Here is a 15,808-nt window from a genome sequence, read left to right on the forward strand (position 1 = left end):
ATTTCTTCGTGAAACAACAACAACAAAAAAGGCAGACTTTGTTCAGCTACCAGCTGGGACCATTTCTACCTTTGGGCCCACTGACAGAGAGAAAAACAAAAAAAGTCATTTCCCTGCTCACTGTGCTGGAGATGAGCTGTTACACCATCAGCCAAGGTGTGCCGACCAGAAGAGTGGCAGGAACGTAAGGCTGAAACGTACCTTTTGTCCGGCATGCTCACATGGTACCATAATAGAAAATTTGTTTTACTTGCACAAGCTCCCTCATAAAAAGACAGGAGGGATGGGATTGCCTCATTATTCTGCCTGTGAGGCTCTTAGAGTATGTTGTTACTCTGCCAGTCCGAAACTTTTTCCTTATTTTCTGTCTCAATGTACTCATGGTTGCTCTACACCCACTGGGTTTACAGTCAACATCAGTTTCGGTACCTTTTCTTCAAGGTCCTGGCCAGTCACCAACCTAATCCACAGCAATGAAATCAGGCTTCCATTTTGCTGACAAAGACAGAAAAACACATCTCCTTCCAATTTCCTCACAAAGGAGGACTCTTCCACTCCCTGCTCCACTGTCCCATCTTTTCCTGCACCCTTTCATGCTTTCTTCTAGACCAGCAACTATCGGAGAATGGTCAAGTACCAGGCTAGAAAGGAGGATTATGCAGAGCCAAAAAAAACCCAGAAGCTGGTGTTGTCACAATTCCTGACCTCTGATGCAGAAGCTGGGAAATGAAGCTGTTGTGAAACTAGGAAGAGAAGCCACTGCTTCTTTGGAAAGAACTCCGGATCGTTAAAAGAAGAAAAGAACTTATCTGAGGGATTGCTGGAAGACAATGCTTGACAGATACAACTACTGTGATAAGGATCTGACTGTACCTCCTGTCAAGCCATATGCAAAAAATCAGCCTCTGCAACTCAAGGAAAGAGACTGGAGACGCTTCATGAAAATGAAGAAAACGCTCCTTTGGGAAGAGCACAGCAACACTTTGCACAGAACATTATTAAAGATGCAGTAGATGCAATGCTGCTAATCCACATCCCCTTGGTCACACACTATCAAGCTCCCGAGTCTTAAGGGAACTTTATCATCTGCACAGCAAAGGCATGGAAGCCTTGACGCCTGCCTGCAGAGGCTTCATGAAAGCACACAGCACATTAAAAGCACTACAACATGGGAAGAAATAAATGTAGCAGTACTGAATTTCAGTGCCAGCACTGCAGTGCTGCGAGATGCACGACCCACAGATAAAACAGCTCTAAGGTGTTTCAGGTCATTTGCTTTATCCAATCATTCCTGTTCTGAAGGTATTAAGATATTGAAAGCTTCTCTTCAAATCCATTCACTTTTAAATTTCACTAGTAATTAACGCTTACAAGCAGTAGTAGACCATGGAAAGCTGTTCATTTCCCAGGTTTGTACATCCCTAGTGTTGGATGCAGTGGCTTCCAGGAATGTTTCATACATGGAGGTGAGGCCCTGTCCAAAAGTGGAAACTGCCATTTCCCCAGCCACAGGGCCAGTGCTGGCATGACAGCTTTAAGGCGTTCGCCTCAAGCACAGCATGCTGCCCATGGAAAATGGAAGTAAATACAAATGCACCTCCCACGAGGGAAAAAAATGTCAGTGGTTGCACTAACACTTTCAACTTAAATTCAAGAGACCATGAGCACCTCCCTAACCAACACCATTCTAGTGTTACTTAATTGGGATTAAGTGTCTCCTGATGAATAACACAAAGTTGAAGGAACTTCTGGTTGAACAAGAGCCTAAAAGGCCTTGCAGGGATTGTTGCTTTTTTGCCAGAATAAAAAGCTTTCTGTTTCAGCCACTAGAATTTGCAGGGAAGGAAGGAAGGGAGGAGGCTATATAAATATAAAATTGTAAAGGCTTCACAAGTACTCCGAAGAAAACAGCAGCTCCCTGGAGAAGAACTGCCACTAGCCTGGCTGGAAATCAGTGAAAGTGCTGGTCCCACAAAGAAAGCTCATGCTTCCAGTGACTTTGCAGTCTGATGCTGAATGTGAAGGGAGGGCAGGGAAAAGTGCCACAAATCTCCAGGCATAAATTCTGGCTACGAGAAAAGCCCTTGGGAGCCCCAGTTTTATTATATTGTACTAGGAATGCTTCTAGATTTAGAAGCAGCTTAAACATAGCCACAGTCAGCAGCACAAGTCTGTGTAAGCTCACTGCAGCAGTTCTTCACATCTACATTTATTTGCTGGCTGGACTGCATTGCATCGCCCTAACACATTAGTCTTACTGAGCCTGCTTCCTTCTGTGCCAACAGATTAGCATTAGCCACCTTAATAGGACTCTGTTAACATTTCTTGATTGCATTAGACACTGGCGTTGCCTGGACTCACTGATTTGATTTACAGTGTCAACTGCTGCATGTTTTATTTTATTATTTTGTTTCAGAGAATGAAAAGACCAGCCCTGCTTCAAAATACAGGCTAACTCCTCGGTAATGACACTTGATGCTTCTATGTCAGCAAACTTTATCAGATTTGTTGACTGATTCTTAGCAGCCAGATTTCAGCAATTTTTGCAAGCAGGGTAGCAACTTATATTTCATTTCAGTTGTTCAGTATCACAATTTCTGAGGACAAAAGGGGAAATCATGTAGAAATGCAATGCCTTTAACAGAAGCCCACTACATCACTCACCTGCCAGTCACTAGAGTTGAACTAGAAGCACATGTAGTAGTTCCCACAGGCTGCTGAGGCAGCACGACAGACTGACGGTAGGATACGAGGGGAACATTTCCAAGTGGCAGAAGGAGAGTTCACAGAAACACACAGGTGCTTTTCTTCTAGGAGAAGCAGAAGCAAGGTTTCCTACCTAAACTTGTTTTCTTTTCCATAGTACTGCAGGTTGCTGCACTCGCCTGTTACAGGAGGAGCTGACTGGGGGCTTGCCCTGAGCGCACAGCCACAATAACAGCAGGGGAGAAGACAAAAGCAGAGCCATCTTGCAGCACCATGCACAGAAGCTGAATTTTCTAGTTAGGCTAGCACTAATTGTAACTAATTGTAATTAAGATTAATTAGAATTAAGATTACAATCAGTGATTTTCTTCTGAAAAAAACCCTCGCTTTTTTTCTTCAAAAAAGAACAGCTGGAATTCCATTGGTACTTCACTGCATCTGGGATCTGGTGATGTGAGATGAGGTGATGTGATGCATGAGTAAAATGCAACTCTGAAAAGCACTCCCTTGGTTTTCCCTGAGCTAAATCATTTCACATTTTAATTTTTCAGTAGCTGACGTTATCACATATCTGCATGAAGACAACTCTTGCAGGACCTACAGAAAACAGTTTTCCACATCATGGATATACTAGATCTGGGTTTGTGATTCACCATACTTCACCATACGCTCCAACCTCACAGTAGCTCTCATTATATAAATTGCTAATTAAAAGCAAAGTCACTTCTGAATGTTGTTGAAAAAGAATCAGTTAAAGTAAGATTTTTAGATTTATAATGTGCTCCTTAGCCAATTTCCCCATGTTAGATATTGCTTTCCTTAGCACTAAGATGTATAAATAAGGATCACAGCTGAAACCTATATCCTGTACAGCAGTAGCTTCCATAAGGGCGAGAGCCATAGATACAATCAGTTGCATCCTTTTGTGATAAGCAGTAAAATAGCTAATGGACCTCACACCTGAACGAGCACCTAAACTCATCCCTGAAGAACTCTCAGCTGCTCTGACCCTCATTTACACACACACACAAAAAAATTTTAAAAAAAAAAAAATCAATCCTCTTCCCAGGAACATCCAGGATCTTACTTGACTAAGAATTGCTAAAGAAATAGTTCCACATCCTATTATGTGACACTCGTACTTCCATTTGAGGGCAAGTCAGACTGCACCTCTGTAGATACCATCCAAATTTAGATGGAAGGCAAATTTCATCCTTGGTGTTTAGTGATTGTCCATAGTTCCAGCAACCTGCAGAAGAAATAGTTCCCACCCGCATATCAGCAGCTTCTAACGCTATCCATCCACAAAAGAAGAAAAGACCCGCTACGATCATGCAATCTCTGATATGTTCCACAAACAGACCTAAGGAGCAGAACAGCCACAGGAAAGGCCAATTCCACTTTCACCCACCAACACCAGCAGAGCTCATTTTCTCATAGTTTTATGAGCAAATCATCCTGCTGAAATCAACAGCAGTTGAAAAGTGTATATAAGACAAGAATCGGGTCTAGTTTCTCCTGGTCAGGAGGCATAAACCCAAATTCTTTCCAAAGGTCGTTTTTTCATTTGTTTTTTAAGTAGTGTGGCAAACCAGCAGTGATATGACAATTAAGCAGTGCATGAGTGCCCCTCATTCCATGTGATCTGAGGGCATTTCTAAAAGAGAGAAAAAAGAAACACAAGAGGAATTAAAGTGACCTTACTGGTCTGTAGTTCTCAGAACTAAGGAAATGGAAGCAGAAAAACAGACAAGAACTGAAGTAAGGCCTAAGAGGCTCTGGAAAGCACTTTAAGAAACAAACGTCTTCCTCTGAAAATTGAATAGCTAATGCTGCTGATTCCTGACTTAAATTTAACCACTTTTCTATACCATTTTAAAAGGCCTGATGTCCAAAACCCACTCGCTCTCTAAGTCCCAAACATCCTAAGACAGAACGGCTCACCACTGTCACTCAGTAACTCCACATGCTCTGCTTCCAGTACCAAAAATGCCGTTTCCATATTACTTGTTATGCAAAGATCATATTTCAAATGCCTATCAAATCAGGAGAAAGAAAAGGCATCTACTTGTTCCATTCCAGCAACTGGCATTACCTCTGACTTAGAATAAACCACTACTGCACATGGTAGGCCCCAGTTCTGTAGGTGCAACCCATCTGGAGCTGAAATGCAGAGCACAGAGATGAACGCGCAGAGCACAGAGATACCTTCTGTAAAACGGAAGGAATGTTTGCCTGTGCAAATTATGTCCTCTAGTGGACAGCACACTTTACCAAGACACAGGGCTCTGCCACTGGATCTAACAAGTTGAAAAGTTATTTTACAAATGCACCGGGAAGTAAGCCTAGCCCTGCTGTGAAACCACAGCCACGTTACCTTTCTTCACTGGTCTGCCTGCTCCTCAGCTTGAATTAGCTTTTACAAACACTGACTGCAACTGAAAAAGAAAACCACGACTCGAGTCATCACTGTTTACAGCAGAACTTCACCGGCAGGATCAGCACAAACACTCTGGGAATGAAATAGCAATGATTTTATGCCTGAAGCATATTTGTGAGAGGGCAGAGTAGCACAACAGTAGGCACAGTTCAGAAGCACCAGTTTAAGAATCACTCCAGCATCTCCTAAAGGCCCTCTTCTCCTTAACAACGCATGAATCAACCGTTACCTTGTCAGGCAAATAGGACAGATGGAAAGAAAGCAGGCTGACCTCAATGCCAGCCATACCAGCCGCTCATGTGCGCTGGCAGCATCACTAACGTACCAGGCTAGTCCAACAGACCATCCAGGCTCCGGTGTGCTTGCATCCGACCTTCCAGGAAGATGCATTCAAGCAGCCTGGGATAAGAACAGCAGTTTTCATTGGATGCGATTACAGCAGCTGGCTTTCCTGTAAAACTAATTCAATACGATTCATGTCACTGTCATAATATTAGAGATTTCAGGCTTTGCAGCAGGCCCAGCAGTTTGCTACATCTTTTGCTTGGTAATAAGCATTTGGTGATCAAGCCTAGACATAAGCACATGCCACAGACAGCTGACCATAAAAAAAAGGCACTCCTGAATACTACTACCACACCAACCTAGTTAGCAGAGACAAAATAGCACACGATGTTCTCATAGCTACTGAAAACTCAAATCTTTTACACAGCAAAGTATTGAAGACTGAGTTAATCCTAATAAAAAAAAAAAAAATCAAAAATAAACTCTGTTGCATAGATTAAAAGGACATTACTAGGACAATGAGGTGCTAGAGCGTGTCCAAAGAAGGGCAACAAAGCTGGTGAAGGGTCTGGAGCACAAGGCTGGTGAGGAGCAGCTGAGGGAGCTGGGGTTGTTTAGCCTGGAGAAGAGGAGGCTGAGGGGAGACCTTATTGCTCTCTGCAACTGCCTGAAAGGAGGCTGGAGCCAGGTGGGGGTCGGTCTCTTCTCCCAAGTCACAAGCAATAGGACAAGAGGAAAGGGCCTCAAGCTGCGCCAGGGCAGGTTTAGGTTGGATATTAGGAAAAAATTTCTTCACGGGAAGGGCAGTCAGGCCCTGGCCCAGGCTGCCCAGGGCAGTGGTGGAGTCCCCGTCCCTGGAGGTATTTAAAAGCCGGGTGGATGCGGTGCTTAGGGACATGGTTTAGCGGTGGGCTTGGCGGTGCTGGGTTAACGGTTGGACTTGATGATCTTAAAGGTCTTTTGCAACCTAAACAATTCTATGATTCTAAAACATTTCTACTTGTCAAAACTTATTTTAGAACCATGACCATTTTGAATTCAGGGAAGGTTTTCCTAATAAAATTTAAAAAGCACAAGTCATTTTTCCACTTGGAAAGAGATGCTGCGTAGAAGGAATGACCTTTGCTGTTGCCACTGACTGCTGTTGCATAATAATACTTCTTTCTGTTCTGCTGGTTTCAGATGCTTCCTGCCCACCCATTAAGTGATTTAACTGAACAACCCACACAGTGTTACCTAGTGACTACGCAGTTAAGACTTACTGGAGGCCAAAATTACCCACAGTTATTTTCTAGTTATGTTTTATTTCTTCTTTGGCAAACATAAAACTGAAGAAGGACTTTAAAAAGATGTGAATTTAACTACTGGAGGCACCCCTCAGACTCAGAAGCTCAGGCAAGACAGAGGGAGATGCTGATCCTTTATTATCCAATTATTCCAGAGTGAAAACTAAAGTACGCTCAGAGTAAGCCCTCACCTGTGCACAGGCCACCAGAAAAGGACCATGTACACTACTATTGTTATCAGGGCTACGCAGAATTCATCCAAAGTCACACAATGAAACTGTAGCAGAGAACTGAAATGAAATCAGTTGAAACTGAAATAAAATCCACTGCAAGTGGAAGGGGCTGGGGGGGAGTGGGAGGCCAAAGGAGGAGAGGAGGAGGCCAGATGGGGAGAGGGAGAAAAAAGTGGGAGGCGAGAGGGAGGTCGGAGAGAGAGAGCACACAAGGCCAAGGGGGATAGGGAAGGAAAAAGTGGAAGGCCAAGGGGGAAAGCGCTCAAAGGGGAAAGTGGGAGGCCAGCCAGGAGGAGGAGAAAAGGAGGAAAATAAAAAAAGAGAACCTGATGGGAGAGATGGAGGCTGAGAGTGAGAGGAAGCGGGAGGGGTGGGCTGAGGGGGAGAGAGCAGGAGGCCACAGGCCGAAGGGGAGAGCACCACGCAAGGCCAACGGGACAGGGGGTGGCCGGAGTGGGAGCAGGGGGCTGGCCGGCCCCGGAGGCAGAAGGGGAACAGGAGGCCAAGGGGGAGAGTGCGCAGGGCCAGAGGAAAATGGGGAGCCAGACTGGGGAAGGGGGGGCCCCAAAGGAGAGAGGGGGAGGACAATAAAAGAGTGGCAGGCCAAGGCAGAATGGGAGGAACAGAGGGAGCCAGAGAGGGGAGGCAAATAAAGGAGTGGGAGGCCAAAGGAGGGGGGGAGAGGCATCCCACCAGCCTAACTGGTAGCTGCTTATAAGGGACGTGATCCCGTTTCCTTCCCACCAGGGAGGGCCGTCACCCAACCCCACAGTTGAGCCTGTAAAGACCGTAAAACCAGCAGAAAACAAACTTTCTAAAAATTTAAAATACCGAAGAGTTTTCCACCTGTTTGGTTCCCAGAACTAGACTTCAGAAGAGATGGGGAAGCTTGGGAGCTGGCATGGGAAAGAGGTGGAAATACGTAAGATTTCTCTTACTGTTGGCAGCAAGCCACCAGATCATCAAACCATACCTTCCATTCATGAACCCGCAGTACTCTAAGTCCAGGCCGAGTCCTGCCCTGCTGAAATCTGTGTACACTTACAGTCTTGGGGACTGCAGACTTGGAAGCATTGCTGGTGCTTCAGAAAGGGGACAGAAGAGGACGAATTAAAAGGGACAGAAGTGGGAGCTTGGAGGACAAGTACTAAGAGAAAGTTCCTGGTTTAAGAGGCAGCAAGATGAAAGGCAAGAATTCAGGAGCATATAAGTGGGAGAAAAGGAGAAGAAAGGCAATCCTGAAAGGGCAATAAAGCAAGCAGCGTCTTAGAGTGAACAAAATCACTAAGTTTATCAGAGGAGCTGCAGCCCAGAGAAGTTACAGTACTCCCTCTGAGAGCAGTCCTGGGCTGACAGAGGCAGTGTAGTGAGACAGGATTCCCATGAGGTGGGAAAAGGGTTGACAGGTACAAAAGAAAAATTGAGAGGTGAAGGGAAGCATTAAGGGAAGAATAAAGTGGTCAGTTTTGGAAAGAAAGCAGCTTGGGACAGGAAGCGGCGAGGAGGAGCAGCTTGAAGACAGTCAGCAAGATCGAACAGATACCAGGAAAGGCTAGAAAGGGGAAAGGGTCAGGGAGCTCCCTTTATTCTCATTGTGGCTGCATCAGTCCCTAAATAAAAATCAAACGCAGAGCAAAGAGCACGGCTGACAAAGCCAGAGGCATTGTTAAAGGCAGAAGAAAGTCCACACAAAATGCAGGTTCCCTTGTCAAGAAGTCAAGTGAAAGAGCTAACTGAAGGAACAGTCCAGCCACCACTGTGGTCAGAAGCACCTGATATAACCAAGTCCTCACTCCCATTCCTCACTCAGTGTCTTTCATCTCATAGCAATTCAGCAGCGACAAGTCCCTGGTTCCCTACTCTGTACATCCTTCAACTGGCAGTTCTGCAGCAGATGGTAAGGACAGACATATATTTGCTTATTGACTACAGGAAACAAATCAAGAAACTAAGCCATGCAGGCCTTTAAGCCCCTATTTTAAGGTACCAGTGACATTTCCAGTCTTGCACCTTATGGGATTACTGGTGAGATGGAGGAAGAGAAAGAGGAGGTTCAACATGCCTATTCAGGCTCCAAATCCCAGATCAAGTTTTCCTGTCAATGTGGTGCATCTCTTAGAGTCATTTTCTGACGCTTCAGATGCCAACTTCCCCACAGCAGAAATTAACTTCACCCTCCCTCTCAGCAGTATCATCACCTCCTCCAAACTCACTCCCCAAAACCAGAGAAGATTATGAATATTCCCTAACCTTTTCCTACAACAACTGTAGGTGGACTGCCTGCATCACATCTGAAAGACTACTTTCACAGTGCGGAGATTTCGGCTTTCTGAGGAGGATCTGGCATTTTTGAGTCACTGCTGCCTGTTAAAAAATGAAGTAGGAGATGAAGAGCGGATACCACACCACCCCCACAGGGAGATGTCAGGTAGTGATCTGCAGTTGCCGCCATGTGGTTTTGCAACCCACAATCCTGCAAATGTCCAAGCATTTCTGCGCAGGGACTGTTCCAAGTGCTTAAGATCAGGAGTCCCTTAGGTGTGATCTGGCTACTCAAACGAGTCAAGTCAACCACCGCCAAAAGCCCTTTATAAGCACATGTGTCATTCAACAGTCATCAAGCAGCAGATTTCACAGCTACTAGAACGATGGTCTCTCTCTGTGTTTGTGATGAGGCTACAGCACCGGCTGGGGCTGCAAGGCAGGGTACATACAAGCAAAACAGCCACAAGATTTCCATATTTATGCATATTCCAGCTGACATTGATGAACTCAGTAGGCTTAATTTATAAAAGCAGCACATTTTCCCTGCTCCTAACCCAGATATGTTCTGCCAGAGCTCCTTTGCAAATGGTCAATTCTTGCTTTTCTTTACAATAAGTAGTGACAACATCGTAAAGCTGGCATCAAGTCATATTTTGTCTACCAAAGTGAGTGGAATCACATCCAAGAGAAGTACCATCCTTTAAAATTCCTGTGCAAAGCTGAGTTTGAACAAGCAAGCTATGTACGCAGGCTACGTGACTCAAGTACCACTGAAAGGGAAAGCAATGCTCCCTTATTTTCCTATCGAAGTTAAAAGGACTGCAAACCAATGCCAAAGAAAAAACAATGAGACTTTTTCCCCATTTGATTATTTCTTCATCTTCCAAAGATGGAAAACAACCATTTAGTTCAATACTATGTTTGCACCTTCTGAAGTTATTGATGCTCTCATGTTCCTGAGCACTATGTCTCTGGGCTGCCACCAATCCATGCCTATTTTGGGAGGATATTAAAAAAAGATAAACACAGCCAGGCAAAAACTTTGGGTTTAGCTTTAATATTACCATGCTGCTGTAAAGCTGTGCCGAGAAGTGGCACCAAACACCAGGCAAGTTTCACATACAAACCAGCAGGCATTCAGTCATAGCACAGTTAGGCCGTCACCTTCAAAAGCAACGGGCTCGGTGTGCAACCCAGAAGAAAACCCTTCTGCAACAGCAAGAGGTTTCTCATCTGTTCTGCCAGCCGGCACCGGTCAGTCAGGCACAGAGCACAGGTCACCGCCGCAGGGCTGCCACCGCCACCAGGCCCGGGGCATCGGGGCTTTGCTGCTGAGTGCCCCCAAGCCCCCCGGCCCCGGCCCCAGCCAACCGACCTCCAAATGGCTCAGACTCTGGAGGACGCGTGAGCTAAAACGCGCGGACCTGCAAGGCGCAGGAGAGACTGCATCTGCCTTTTCCTTTCGGCAAGTCCTACCCAAGCAGCACACCTTTATTATTTCCAGAGCAGCCCATGGCTGCTGCGTCCCAGTCTTTCCCCCGAGCAGGCGGCGGCGAGCATCGGCTCCACAAGGCGGCAGCCACAGAGCTCCTCCGGCGCTGCGAGAGACCCTTCCCGGCCCAGCACCGGGGAGGAGAGCCGGGAGGAGGCCGGACTGCGGCGACCGGGGCGGACGCCCGCGATGCCCCTGCAGCCCCGCACGGCACCCTCGCCGCCGCCCAAGGCGGAGCGGCCCCCGCTCGGAAAAGACGAGGAGGGCGAATGCACCTGTGCCTCCTTCACAGAAGTTTGCGCTGACCGTTCCGGAGGGCCGGGGGCGGCGGAGACGGAGCCGGGACTGCCCGCAAGGCCGCCGGTGGGCGGGGAGCGGCGCTGGAGCCTCCCCTCCCGCCGCGCCGGGCCCCGCGCTCCCCTCAGGGCGGCCCCGCGCTCCCCTCAGGGCTGTCCTGTCCCGTCCCGTCCCGTCCCGCCCCACCCCGCGGGCGGGCTCAGCACTCACCTGGGCGCGGAGCTTTCGCCATTTCAGGGCTGCCCGCTCGCAGCCAAGCCTTCGTCGGCCGCGTCAGGTGCTCGCCCGCGGGGCCGTCCCGCCGCGCCGGCACCCCCCGCTCCGCCACCCCATCTGCTCCCGGCGGAGGGCCCGCACCGCCCACTCGCCTGCGGCGCTCAAAGACGCGGCCGGGAGACGCCGCCGCGCCGCTCGGTGCCGCCGCGCAGCCCGCCCGCCGCGGCGCAGCCGCCGTCGTTAAAGGCGCAGCGAGCGGCTCCGCGGAGAGCGGGGGCCGGGCCGGGCCAGCGGGGGGCTGTGGCTGCTCGTACGCGGCCAGCGAGCTCCGAGCGGTCCCCTGGTGCGGTGAAGGGCGCGGCGGCGGGTCGCCCCGAGCCCACCCGCGGGCCTCGCCTCGCCTCACCTCACCTCACCTCACCTCACCTCACCGCTGCCCGCGGGGACCCGCGTCGGTGCGAGGCACAGGCCGAAACCGCCCGCTCCTGCTCTCTGCCCGGAGCAGGGGCCTTCCGGGGCTGTGGTCGGCTCGCCCTGCCCGGTGGCCCACACGGCGAGCCCAGCGGGGAGGGGTCGGGGCTCCCTTGCCGTCGTGGTGCTGCTGGGAGCCGCGGGCGTGGGGCGGCCAGAGGGGGACAGGGGATGGGGTCTGCTGCCCCGCGCCGAGCCCCGCGCCCGCCGCCGGCAGCCCGGGGAGGGGGTGCGCTGGCCCGCTGCCCGGGCTGCCAGAGGGCACACGCACGGGTCGGTCACTGCTGCAGCACCGCCCGTGCAAACGGCTCCTGCAAGTGGTTGCTCTGGACTTGTAACAGCAAAAGCCCTTCGGCTGTTGCCAAGTCCGGGGTCAACGCAGTGATTGAACTGCTGCAATGCGCTGCCTTTTTAAGTCAGCGGTAGGCAAGCGGCTTACGGACTGCTGAGAGTTGAACTAGGGAGCTTTGAGGGCCAGGCTTGCTTCCTCCCTCTTCCAGGGCCTCACTAGAGGCATTTCACTAACACCATCAAGGAAAAAAGTAGAGTAGCCAGCTTCTCCAGATCTCCCAAGAACTGGGAGAAACTCACCTTAAGAAAGGTCTGAAGTGGCAGCCCCTCTTGTGGGAGCAATGGGAGGAGGCAGGCAGAGAGCCTCTGAGGGCTTGTACTTTATTTACAGCATATCAGAACACCAAGTAAAGCACAGTAAAAAAAGTTTTGCCCAAGGAAGCACACCATTAAAGAGCCAAGCAAACACAATGCAACCAAGTCCTAAAGCAACTCACAGGCTCTGTGCCAATACCAACTTGGTAGGTATAAAAATAAATACATGATTTGCTCCGGGTGTTGCTAAGCAGTTCATCCACGGAGCCACAGCAAATACCACTAAGAACAGAGTGAGTTGAGTTGTTTTATTTGAGGCTTAAGTGGAACAGCCACAACTCCCAGCAATTCTCACCCCCGGAGCCTGCTCCAAGTAAATTAACTGTAGTTCACCTTCCCCCATCTATGGGTGACAGTGCTACATGCTGGGAAGTTGGCCTTGAGCCACCTTGCCTCTGCTGTTTCACTTGAAGTCCCGTTTAAAAGATTTGACCACGATTGCTTTCCCCAAGACGCTCTAGTGTCACTAAGCCACCAAATAAAGCAATCCTAGGGAAAGGCTGTGGACGTATTCACGGATCTGGTGGCAGTACTGGCTCACGGGAAAGTGTCTGAACGGCAGAGATATGTTTGGACAAGATCAGTGAGTTCCCTACTCTGTGCTGCTTCCTACTCTGCAAGTTGCAGTACTTTCCAAACAGCTTCTGTCCTGTACAGATGTGACCTGCCAGCATCGCTTCTGGAAAGGAGCAGCGCGGTAATCAATGGGATAAAACCACCTATTTTAATTGGATGTTAACTCAGTCCAAGTTGGGGTAGGAAACAGAACAGAAGACAGACGATGGGACTGAAATGTAGTTTTAACAGGTAGTTGAAAATGCATGATTACCCACAGCTCTCAGATGTATGACAAAGCCATTTGCAGTTTATCATCAAGGCTATCATGACAACAGCATGCAAGGAAGTGATGGACAGACAGCAATTGTCTTCTCCCTGCTGTTCACCAAGGGCAAATGTGCATAAGCTTTGCTTTCTGTTATGCCAGTGCAATATCTCTGAAATCTATGAAGTTGGCATGGACAAAGGCATCATTTAATCTCTTATTTCCAAAGCTGATGCCATCACCTATGCAGAAGGCCAGCACAAGACTTATGCCTCACATCAGCATTATTTCAAGAAACCTACCCATACTGAGGGCACGTGCTAGGAAGAGTCTGTCAGTGATGCACATCCAAGAAAATAATCATTACAGACCAGACGCTGATCTACTCGCACTGTAGCCTTTGAAAAGTCTTCATCCTTCCCATATTTGCACTCAGTCTGCGCATGCAAAAGCACGAGCAACGAGAAGCTGTTCCTAGGCTGAATTCACCCACTCCTAACTGCTGTTAAGCAGCTTCATAAAGGTGACTGAAGCGAACCACAGTCACTTCTGAGAAGCGTCAGGTAACGGTCTCCTTGTCAGCTACCATGTAGAAGACACACCAAAACAGATTCTTATCATCATCTGAACAGAACTTTGAATGAGAAGAGACGTTTTCCTAGGGCTTGGAAGAACTTTGTTTCCAGCTAGGAAACAACCAGGGGGAGTCCCATGAGACATTTACCTGTCTTAACATCTCTGTCCTTCATTAACTGCACTCAATTTAATAGCCAGACCAAGATTAAAATGCAAGTGATTTCGTTCCATGCTCCCCAAATCTTCATTGGAAGAGAAAGAGAGAGAACCTTCCTAGAATAACTCTTCTGCTTAGAGATGTGAAGCAGTGCACACAGGCACGAAACAATGCCGCCATTTACATAAAATATCTGTACAATCTATCCAAAATTGTTTTATCAATAAGATTTCTGCATAATATGATATTCTGGGTAAATACAAATACTGAACTAAGTCAATTCAGTCTGTCCCTTAAGCAGAAAACACAAGATGCAACAATTCAGGCATTAACATCTGTATGAGATTCAAGCTCTGCAAACTGTTTTCAAAACCACCATATTCTATGCTCCAAAAAGATTTGGCTAATTTTACTGGAAGAATAACTTTTTTTCTGAAATGCCTTGAAAATTTGAACTGTATGGAGAACATGGACAATACTGTACTCAGATCCGATAAATATTAAATTCCTCTCTCCTTTGTTCTCTACCCCCTTCTGCTGATAGGGAAAGCGAAGTCCGAAGACCAGAGGCAGAAGTGGAACCTCGGGGCGCATTCCCAGAGCTCTGCCCGCCATGCTCAGCGGTACTTCATTAAACAACTCCTTTCAACTTACATCACAAAGAGCAAATTTACACCTTGCAGTGGCAGCACACTACAAGATATATCCCAAGCTACTATATTTACGTAATATGGTAGTAGGCAAAGGCTGGAACATGGGTCAGGAGACACTACTGCCATATCAGTTTGATAAAAACCGCTTTTTCCTGCCAGCTGAGCTCTCTCTTCCCTGCACTCCTTTGCTCAGAGAAAGTAGACCCTGAATAACGTGCAAGAGAAATCTTTGCCTTTAATCAAAGCTATATTAGCACCTCTTTGAAAACAGACTTTAAAATCAGATTCTGACTCGGCCATTGAAAGATTGGATTAGCATTTGATACCAGTTTAATAGGATTGGTTTGTAATTTGAACATAAACTGGCACCACCATCAACAGGTGCCCCATCCATTGTTCAGCAATTTTATGGAAATCATACCAGCAAGCTCTACTGGAAGAATATGCTTTACAAAGCAGCTTTTTCATTTTCCCTGCCGCAGATTCTGTCATCTAGGAGTCATTGCAGATGTGCTGCCTCCCCACCCACCATCCTCCCCCAAGGAGGCAGAAAGAAATTAGACCTTTGCACAATAGGATGTGAGAAAGCCAAAGCTTTGTTGTTGTTCACACACAACACCACAATTATTCCAACACATCTTAATCCTTAACAGCTCTTCTGCACCGGGCTAGGTGCAGGGACTGAAGAAAAAAAAAAGGCTTTCCATTGGCATGGCTGCCGGAACAGGCAGTTAGCTGCAGCCTTTGAAGGCAGTAAGAACCACGATGCCTCCCTCGAGGGGAAAAGATTAATTTACGCTGTCCTGAATAGTGAAAGCAGACAACTACCAGCCCTTGATGACATAAACCTCCAGAATTTTTTTCTTGCTCCTGAAGACTTCCAAAAGCTTCAGAGGTTGCAAGTAAACCCTTTTGGTACATAAAGGCACACAGGTTTTTTTCATGCATTACAGAGGATGTGTAGAACCTCTACAAGAGTCATAGACAAATAATAACATAAGAAAAATATACTAAGCCAGGCAATGGCCTGAGCTGGAATGCCTTTAAAGATATTTATGCAGCCAAGTACCTGTTGAGAAAAGAATCTAATTCCAAGCACATTTACTCTTAATTCCGAACACATTCTGTTTTACTGGTGACCCAAGTTCTTTTTCTTAAAATAGAGCAGAGAAACTCCTCTCAAGACAAAGCCTCTGTCAAAGGATGCTCTTCATCATTATTAGGTTTTTTGGTGATGCACGA

At 47.6% G+C, this 15,808-nt stretch overlaps 1 protein-coding gene across 1 annotated transcript in view; it reads right to left on the reverse strand.

Moving 5' to 3' along the window:
• Positions 1-14,528, reverse strand: part of PITPNM3 (PITPNM family member 3) — a gene marked incomplete at both ends in the record, with an annotated part of 149,020 nt that extends 134,492 nt beyond the window's left edge. Inside the window, 2 exons of the mRNA XM_082328114.1 lie at positions 11,215-11,524; positions 14,442-14,528. Of these exons, the coding sequence (XP_082184240.1) occupies positions 11,215-11,524; positions 14,442-14,528 (397 nt within the window). The remainder of the gene's footprint in view (positions 1-11,214; positions 11,525-14,441) is intronic.
• Between the last annotated feature and the right edge of the window lie 1,280 nt (positions 14,529-15,808).

Source organism: Platalea leucorodia, assembly GCF_965183815.1.
Source record: "Platalea leucorodia genome assembly, chromosome: 16".
Lineage (NCBI taxonomy): Eukaryota > Metazoa > Chordata > Aves > Pelecaniformes > Threskiornithidae > Platalea > Platalea leucorodia.